Consider the following 9,610-nt stretch of genomic DNA (forward strand, 5'->3'; position numbering starts at 1 on the left):
CTTCAGTTCAATGTAATAAGACCCTGCTCACCTAGCAGTGAGTGGGGAGCTGGCCTGGACGGAAGGGAAGATGAGCTGCTGCTTAGGGGATTTTTGGGTAGTTCAGTCCCCATGTTCATCCCCTCCCAGAACTTTCCTCACTCAATCCATTTCTTTTATTAGAATGAATTGGAATCAGTCTCCACTGGCTACCCCTTCTCACCAGAAAAGGAGCCACAATCCTCCCTCCTTCCCACTTCCTTACCCAACTGGAGGGTCACACAGGATGTATTTGCCCTTCTTGAGAAGAACAAGACTCTCCTTAGCAACCCCCCAGACCCTGTTCCTTATCTCTTGCTCCCATCTCCTCAGGGAAGTTATTGGCCAAAGAGCAAGTAACCACAATAAAGCTCCCCCTAGAATCTGCACAGGTGAGTTAAATTCCATGCAGTCAGGATGGGAAAGAAGATCAGAAGAGGAAAGAGTATGTTATTGACCGAAAGAGTTGACTGCCCACCTATCTAGATTTATCCTCTAGGGGCAGAGAACAATATTGGGAGACTACAGTGCAGTCATGAGATGTGTGTGCTTACATTGGTGCATGTAGTTAGAGAAATAACTGTGTCTATATGGGGTTGCCTGCATGTGTATCAGCTAGTGTAGATATAGGTGAATGTGTGTGCATGTTAATGGGTTTTGTGTGTGTGTGTGTGTATATATATATGTGTGTGTGTGTGTGTGTATACACACACACACACACACATGCCTACAAATGTGTGCATAGTTTCTGAAGAATGTTTTGTAGTTGTATGTGTGACTGTGTGTAGCTGCATGGAGGTGTGCAGCGGCATGGATGAGTGTATGATTATGAGGATGTGAATTAGCTCCTTTGCGCCGTGTGTGGTCTCTGTAGGAGTGCATGTGAAACAGTGTGTGTTTGTAATGTTTCTTCTACATCAAACACATCCACAACAGTCACTTGCTCCTTGTTTAACAAGCAGCTTAAGACTTTCTTGACTGTCTCCTGGGACTCCTGTGCAGTCTATCAATGTGATCCCCAGCACTTAGCTGATCCATGTCCCTCTAATAGGTGAAAGTACCTCGCAGTCTCTGGAGAGATAGAGCTGCATTTTCCAAATACGGATGTTTTGGTTTTAATTGGTAATATTATCATTATCCTCTGGAAGTCCATTAAGCAGCTGCATTTTCTCAGAGCGACCTTCTCCCATTCTCTTCCTCTACACACATCTGCCTTTGTGCACACTGGCTTGTTTGGAGGAATCTTTAAAAAGCCACCTGTGTGATATTCCTTAATGAACATGCAGACTGATGGGCGCAGAGGGAAACTGAAGGAGCAGCATGAGGGAAGCAGGCTCAACCGGATGACTATCTACAGATCAGGTGTTAGGAGCAGCAGCTTTGCTCAACTGCGTGAAATCCCTTGAAGCGTACAATCACTATCGCCAGAGGGCCTGATTTTGCTTGCAAATATATAGAGACAGCTTGTCAAGGCCCCAGAATCCAGTTCCTGAATATTCATAGGTTGGCCAAGCAGCATAGCTCACTGGAGGCAGGTTGGGACTTCACCAAAAAGTCCAGAGGATCTTGGCAAGGCAGGAGTTCCCTCACTAATGCTTGTGGGTTTGTTCCTCAGGCACTTCGAAGGCTGCTTTGCTGAGCAGTTCCTTGTCTTTTTGCTTCTGGAATTTAAGCATAGGCCTCGGTAAGCTCAGTTTTCTAGCCCTCTCCCCCTTTTTTTAAAATAGTCTTTTTAAAAAGTTCAAGTCTTAAAGCAAGAGGGTCCATATCAGCTTCTTTCCCAGAAACAATGGTCAAACAGTAAGGACCCAATTGAGATCCTTTTGCTAAAGGCTGGCATGGCGTACAGTGCCAACAAAATACCTTCCGAAGATGTCTCTCTCTTCATGTCTCCCTCTCTTTCCCTTTTCCCTCCAAGAGGAGCCCATTGTTCTGTGTGAAATTAAAAGGAATTCCCAAGTCCTTCCTCAGTGGACCAAGGAACCAGTATGCAGAAGCTTTTAGATCAGGGGTAGATTGAATGCAGAGCCCTGTAATGAGAGAGGACTCGACTGTGAGTCTCCAAAGCGGAAGCCTGTAGTCCATGTGCTTCACTGAGAGCAGTCAAAAGCTACTTCTTATACACAGCCCTACTTACTTTGTGTCATTCCCAGAAAAGACCCCCAAAGTCATCTTTTGGCGTGACCATAGAGTCCCTAGTGAACAGCGACAGTCACAGGCAGCGAGTGTGGGGAAAAGTCCTCCAGAAATTGAGTCTGTTGAGTGGATTCTGGTGCAAGCTTTAGACACACACTGGCCTCTGTTGCGCTGTTGTTGTTGATGGAACTATTGTTGCGGAACTGCTCCTTGGCAGGACGGATGGCCACCATGAACTGGCGCTTGAAGGTCTCACTCAGGGCAATGTAGAGGAAGGGGTTGAGGCAGCTGTTGGCATAGCCCAAGCTAATGGCGAAGTTATAGGCATAGAAGAAGGCAACAGAAGGCGTGTCAATGCCGAGATGCACCAGCTGGAGGATGTAGAAGGGGGCCCAGCAAATGAAAAAGGCAGAGCAGATGGCAACTGCCATGCGGGTGACTTTCTTGGTACGTACCTGGAGGCTCCTCTGGGGAAGGGGGACCACAGTGGTAGCCATGTGCTGGAGGATCTTAAAATAAACAACACAGATGACAATCAGTGGGATAGCAAAGGCCAGCATGAACTGGTAGAGCGTGAACCAGTAGACATCAGTCTCGGGGTTGGGAAGCAAGAGAGCACAGCGGACAGTCCCATCCTCCAGAGGCATCAGGCCTGCATACATCCACACGGGAATGATGGTCAGAAAGGAAAGAAGCCACACCAAACAGATTACTGAGGCTGCTACACATGGTGTCCGGACATAGGTGGATTTCAGAGGGTAGACGGTTGCCAGGTAACGGTCGAGGGTCATCACTGTCAGGATGTTGGTGCTGGTGATCTGGCTGTTAGTGTCCAAGGCGGTGATGATGGTGCACAAAGGAGCCCCGAAATACCAGGCGCCGTTACCAAGGAGCTGATGGATGAGGAAAGGCATGCCCAGCAGGAAGAGGAGATCCACGATGGAGAGGTTGAAAATGAAGATGTCGGGCACGGTCTGCTTGCACCTCAGCTTCTTCTTCTTGACAATGGTGTAGATGACGATGAGATTCCCGACAATGCCCAGGAAACAGATGATGCCGAACAGGCTAGGCATGATCACATTGGTGTAGGGGGCTGCCCTTTCTGCCCCTGCCAAAACAAACCAGAGCCGTGAGTCTTAACAGCCTGGGCTTCATCCCCCACTGTGCCAATACCCCTGTGTAGCTGGATTTCTCCTCAGCTCAGAGACAGGTTTAAGGAATTCTGAAATTGTGTGGATACTAAAGTGGGGGGTAATTTACACCTTTTCCTGCCCTGCCCAATGCACATGGCACACCAGCTTAGTTTCACATTTACATCCTCTTTGCCATATAAGCTTCCCCATAAGGCAGTGGTTTTCAAACTTTTTTTCTGGCGACCCAGTTGAAGAAAATTGTTGATGCCCGCGACCCAACGGAGATGGGGATGAGGGGTTTGGGGTGTGGGAGGGGCTCAGGGCTGGGGCAGAGGGTTGGGGTGCGGGGGTGAAGGCTGCGGGGTGGGGCTGGGAATGAGGGGTTCAGGATGTGGGAGGGGGGTTGGGGTACAGGAGCGGGGTCAGAACTCTGGGCTGGGGGTGCAGGCTCTCAGGTTCTGGGATGAGGGGTTTGGGGTCCAGGAGGGGGCTCTGGGTTTGAGGGGGCTCAGGGCTGGGGCAGGGGTTTGGGGTGCAGGAAGGGGCTCTGGGTTGTGGGGGGGCTCAGGGCTGGGGCAGAAGATTGGGACGTGGGCTTGGGGCATGGGTTTACCTCAGGCAGCTCCCAGTCAGTGGCACAGCGAGGGTGCTAAGGCAGGCTTCCTGCCTGTCCTGGCACCACGGACTGCACTGCGCCCTGGAAACGGCCAGCAGCAGGTCCAGCTCCTAGGCAGAGGCGCGCAAGTGGCTCGGTGTGGCTCTTGCCCACAGGCATCATCCCCTCCCCCGCTCCTATTGGCCACGTGGAGCTGGTGCTTGGGGCAGCACGTGGAGCCCTGTGGCCCCCTGTCTAGGAGCCAGACCTGCTGCTGGCCACTTCTAGGGCGCAGCGTGGGATTGGAACAGGTAGTGACTAGCCTGCCTTAGCTGGGCAGCACCACTGACAGGACTTTTAACGGCCCAGTCGGCGGTGCTAACCAGAGCCACCACAACCCAGTGCCTTACATTCCGCGACCCAGTACTGGGTCACGACCCGCAGTTTGAAAACCACTGCCATAATGTACCTCAGTCCTGACTTGAAACAGCTATGCCAATGTACCTCAGCTCTGACCTACCTCCTGCAAGAGGTCTCTAAAGCTTCTCCTAAATACTAAGGCCAAGGTTTTCAAAAGCGGGTGCCTAAAATTAGGCCTCTGAGTCCATATTTAGGCACCTGATTTTCAGTAGTGCTGAGAACCCAGCTGAAGTCAATGGAAGCTGCAGCTGTTCATCACTTGTGGAAAGCATTAGGCCCAGATAACCAAATTCATTTTCACTTGTTATGTTGATAGTCTCTGTAGGTTAATGGCCCAATGGCCAATGCCAACTCACACCTGATTTCTCTGCATGACATCCCAAGTCTGAGTTAGTGTTTGCTGAACCTACTGCCTTGTCAGGAAGCGCCACAAACCACATGTGCAAAGAGAAGAGCACCATCCCCAGTGGAGGCAAATCACTTTTTTATCTTGTTATTTTTCTCCTATGGGGTATGTTGTTTCCATGGGAAGTCACTGTGTAAATTATTTGTGTGCCTGTTGAAATGATATGCACTGCAGTTCTAGCATCCCCTAAGCCCACTCTATGACTGGCTCTCATTGAATTGCAGATGATTCAAACTGATTTTAATTGGGAACACTTTTCAATTACTCTATTCTTCTGTCTCCTTAACAACTTGTTCCTGCAGGGGTGTAGTGCAGGAAGTGGGGGACATTTACAGTGGAACCCAGAGAAATAAAAACTAGCAAACATGTCACTAGTGTTCAGTCCCTCTGAACAGCAGATACCCATTCAGGGCCAAGTATTGCCAGTTAAAACTCTTGAGTCCAAAATTTTATCTGTTACATCAGAGTAAATCTGGAGTAACTTGACAGAAGTCAGTGGAGTAACTCCCAATTTACACCGAGGGTGGGGGTCAGAGAGCAGGATCAGACCCAGGACTAGCAAAACAGACTTGTGCCACCTCAATCATGTCATGTTTGCTTTCTAGGGAGCAGAGATGTGACAAGTCGCTGGTACCGCTATGCTTTTGACACTTGGAAGCCTCAGGATGAGTCATAAACAAAGCCAGGTAGGAACATTTTGAATCGATAGCCATATGCATCCTATCTCAAGCATCCGCACAGTTGACAGAACACAGCCAATCAGCTACAGATGGGAAGAGCCTTGTCACAGGTAAAGCAGACTGGTTTGCTAAGGATTCATATTTGTATCTCCAGCAAAAAGAGCCCCCTGCTGCTTCATCTGCTGTTGATTAGAAACTGAAATGAATGATGAGAGTCTGTTTGGCTGATGTCTTAGGAACACTCTGTCCAAACTAACTGAAAATATATTATCCATAAGAAAAAAATCCATATGCCTGTGAGATTTTCCTGCTGGCGCCCACCCTCCATGTTCAGCTCATAATAGAAATAACTTTGGCACAGGCTGTTTCCAGGGGATTAGTGACCCACTGAGCTTAATGGCCCCTGTCATGGCTGTGGTTGAAGTGTATCAATTCCTCCCAGCTGGTCATTAATCCCCAAGAAAAGCCCTGTGCTCTATGGCTTTAAATAACACTCTGCCATAGAACACAATTGAGACCTGTTGTTGCTCCCACATTATCAAGCCCACACATCTCCAGAGCATCCAGACTGGCCTCCCTCTTTCCCAGAGCCTGGAGGTGGGAGACTAGAAGAATAAGACTCTCCCTCCAAGCTGCTATATAGTAGCTAATATGAGATGTGTGTCCTCACCCCCAGCTTCCAGGAACAGGGAGGATTGTGTTATTAAAACACAGGACATTCTATTCAGACTCCCAGCCATTAAAATGTACTTTGCTGGTGTATAACTGAGTTTTTTAAAATGCTTGTAGTGGTTTGGTACAAGCACAAAAAATAGCAAAGTTAATGTATGTACAAAGGCCTCACATAAAGGATTATTTATATAGCGCCTTTCATCCTGAAGGATCCCAAAGAGCTTTGAAGACTTTGTATTTAAAGCACCACTAAAAAGAAGCCAACACTGGGATGGAGGGCAGCATGTATGCAGACGACTGGTGCAGTGTGTACTGAAGGACAGTGGAAATAAGGGGAAATTTTAGCCAATGAGAGACACAGACAGTCAGTGCAGTGTAGACAGGACCTTAGGGTTTAAGGCCATATGAGTAAGTGTTGCAATGAATTTAGTGTGTGTGTGCACTAGTGCCCTCCACTGAATAAAATCAGAACTACTCAGCTGCATGGATTAGACTCTGTTCTGCTACCATCTGAAGGAGATTCTCCTTTAGCTCAAGTGGGTAGGGACTTTCAGAGCAGAAGGATCTGAGCTCTATCTCCATAGCTCCAAAGTGGCCATGCACTGCAGAATTATGACAACTACTTGAATTCTTATATGGCAACAAGATGTGTCACAATTTGATGTTACTGTCCTTGTTAATGGCTCTACATCTCATCCTGTGATCCATAATCAGTCAAAACATTCATTCACTGTAGTGGAAATTTTGCCTGAATGAGGATCACAGGACCTGGCCTACAGAGCTTTCTCTCTAAGGTGAGAATGTACTTGGAACAAACGTATCCAAATACATATTAAACTGTCTTTTAGTGTGTTTGCTAACGAAGGACTTAAAGTGAAGCATTTAAGTGAATAAAGGTGACGGTGCCATCCACCTTCTGAAATAAGGGGCTAGAGCCTCAGCTGGTCAAATATTCATTGCTCTATTGCAGTAGTTCTCAAGCTTATTTGATCGGGTCTCCCTTATTTGTGTCTGTAGTCATTTATGTCGTCCATCCGTCTCCCCCCCCTGTACATATACCGCCACCCAGTTCTGAAGGCAGCACTGTGCCAATAGCAGCACAGAAGTAAGCGTGGCCATGTGAAAAGTGATATTTGTAAATATCACTTTTCACAGCAGATGTAGTGCCCCATTGCCACCCTTCTGCGCTGCCACCCTGGGGCTGATGGCTGGAGTCCCACCATCTCCAGGTGAGGGCTTGGGAAGGAGCTGGGAGAAGGCGAGCCAAGCCTGGGCTGCCTCCTATTGAAGGATGAGGGTGTGTGAGAGGAGAGCCTGGGCTGTCAGCCCTGGGACATGGGGGCTCCAGCTGTGCCCTTTATCCCCACCTCCTGGTTGTGCACAACCTTTCTGCATGAGCCCCATGACAGACAGAGCTCTTTAAAAAACCACCCCCACGCAGCTTGCCCCTCCCTTGACACTTTCCTGCACCTCCCCTGGGAGGCCAGCCCCCCCCCCCCCAGCTTGAGAACCGCTGCTTCTATTGATATCAGTGTCAGATCCTCAGCTGCTGTAGATCCCTGTAGTTCCTTTGAAGTCAATGGAACCTCACCAATGTGCACTACTGAGCACCTGGCCTAATGGGCTTCTTCACAGGATAAACCATATTGGCTTATGACTATAAGGTGGTAGCAAGGTCCAAGGGATAAAGCAAAGGACCCAGGAGCTGGGTTTTGCTCCCAGCATTACCAGGTTCCCTTTCCGATCCCAGCCACACTGCTTACCTTCTCTGTGCCTCATTGCCCAGCTGTAACACTGAGATGATACTTCCCCTCCACTGTGAAATGCTTGGAGAGCTAGGGCTGAAACGTGCCGCCGTAATGCTAGGAATGGTGATGATTATTGTCTTAGGCTCAGAATGCAGTGGAAGGATTTCAACGGGCTATTACGAATGTTAGAATAAAAAATAATAAGGCTGAACCCAAAGGGTTCCGGGCTTGCCCTGGAGGGATGAAGTCCCCCGCACTACGGCTATCGGTTAATTGAAAGGGATCTTTGCTGGGAACTTTGCAAGCTGCTGCATTCAACTTCTCCCTCCCTTCGCACTCTGCACGGAGCCCCCCGGCGGGGTCCAGAGAGCGGCCCCCAGTGGAGCCCGGGAGACCAGCGCAGGAGCTGTCCAGCCCCGCTGGTTCTGAAGTGTAAATTTCACCAACTTGCCGCGTGTCTAATTGGGGTGGGGGCGTGGGGGGACGGCCGAGGGAGGGGAACGGAAGCGGAGAGCACAGCCCTGTTCCCCGAGGGTTACGGGGCAGGCTAGGCAGAGGCGCTAAAGCAGAATCTCCCCTCGGTCCAGGCTCAGGGCATCTTCTTGGAGCCGGTTCCGTTTCAAGCCCGGAAAGCGCAGGGCGTGTAGGTGAGGTCAGCGCTGGGCTCCCCCAGACCTCCGCGTACCGGTAGCCGGCACCAATCAAAGCCGCAACCAGAGATCCCCTTGCCAGAGGCTTCCCTGCCCACCTGTCCCAGCCCATCCCGTAGGGTCTGCTGCTGCTCTCAGCCCCGCCAGTCCCCCGGCCCGCACTTACCGGACCCGTTCCTGGGAGCCCAGGCGGAGCAGTTCCTTGGGCACTGGGACAGGGAGTTTTCCGAGGCCATCTGGCATCTAGAAGGGGAGCCACGAGGCGAACCTCAGCCGGATTCCTCGCCTTGCCTGGACGCCTGCCCGCTCCCCGGCATCTCTCTGCGGGCCCCGGGGCGTGGGAGAGGGAAGGGGCCGGCGGCAGGCGGGGTAGGGTCTCTTGGGCAAGTTGGCAGGAAGCCGGCCCCGGGGGACTTCAGCGGGCCGCCGGGCTGGGCGGCTGGAGCCGATGGTCCGGGCGCTGCACGGGTCTGGCGGCTGCGGACATGAACTTGGCTGCTCCGGTCCCGGCTCCGGAGAGAGCTGCGGGGGCAGCCGAGCCTGCAGCCCTTAGCGGCGGGCGCCGCGTCAGCCTCCAGCGCCGCTCCCCTGCGCCCGCAGCTTGGTCAGCCCCGCATTCACTGCCGCCGCCGCAGCGCTGGCTGCCCGGGAGGAGCGGCGGCCGGGGCTGGTCTCCCGCCCCCTCCCCGGGGCGCTCAGCGCCGCAGCACTGACATCAAAGAGCAGCTGACTCCGGCCGCCACGCACACGCGTTCACACACAGCCGTGTGCTGCGTGGCATTGGCAAGCGGCGCCGCCGAGAGCCGGGGGCGGAGCGGGGATGGAGGGGGTCCTGCCCAGGAGACAGCGATCCAGCCAGGCAGCCGCTTCCTTCCACAACGGGACTCTGCCCTGGCAGGCTGGGGGAAGAGGACGCGGGCACAGTGTTCAGCCTGGTGTCCCCTGTGGTAAACCTCGCTGGGCTTTGGATCAGGCGGGGTGGGAGGTATGGGGGGGTGAGGAACCAGCTCCCCCATGGGGGATATTTTCTCCATTCTCCTTGTGTATTTCCCCTCTCCCCACACTCCTCCCACTCCCAGGACTGACCCCCAGCTAGGACATGGTCCCAAATACAAGGAATTAGCACAACGATTCCCAAATTTTCCCATACTG

The 9,610-nt window shown here is 51.6% G+C and overlaps 1 protein-coding gene across 1 annotated transcript; it reads right to left on the bottom strand.

The window, feature by feature from the left end:
- Positions 1 to 737: 737 nt before the first annotated feature.
- Positions 738 to 8,923, bottom strand: LOC117887795 (melanin-concentrating hormone receptor 1-like). The gene is made up of 2 exons (XM_034790524.1): positions 8,625 to 8,923; positions 738 to 3,262 (listed from the first exon to the last, which is right to left on the bottom strand). The coding sequence occupies exons 1-2, from the start codon at positions 8,692 to 8,694 to the stop codon at positions 2,214 to 2,216; spliced, it is 1,119 nt and encodes a 372-aa protein (XP_034646415.1). The 5' UTR covers positions 8,695 to 8,923; the 3' UTR covers positions 738 to 2,213.
- Positions 8,924 to 9,610: the final 687 nt, after the last annotated feature.

This window comes from Trachemys scripta, chromosome 14 (genome assembly GCF_013100865.1).
Source record: "Trachemys scripta elegans isolate TJP31775 chromosome 14, CAS_Tse_1.0, whole genome shotgun sequence".
Classification (NCBI taxonomy): Eukaryota; Metazoa; Chordata; order Testudines; family Emydidae; genus Trachemys; species Trachemys scripta.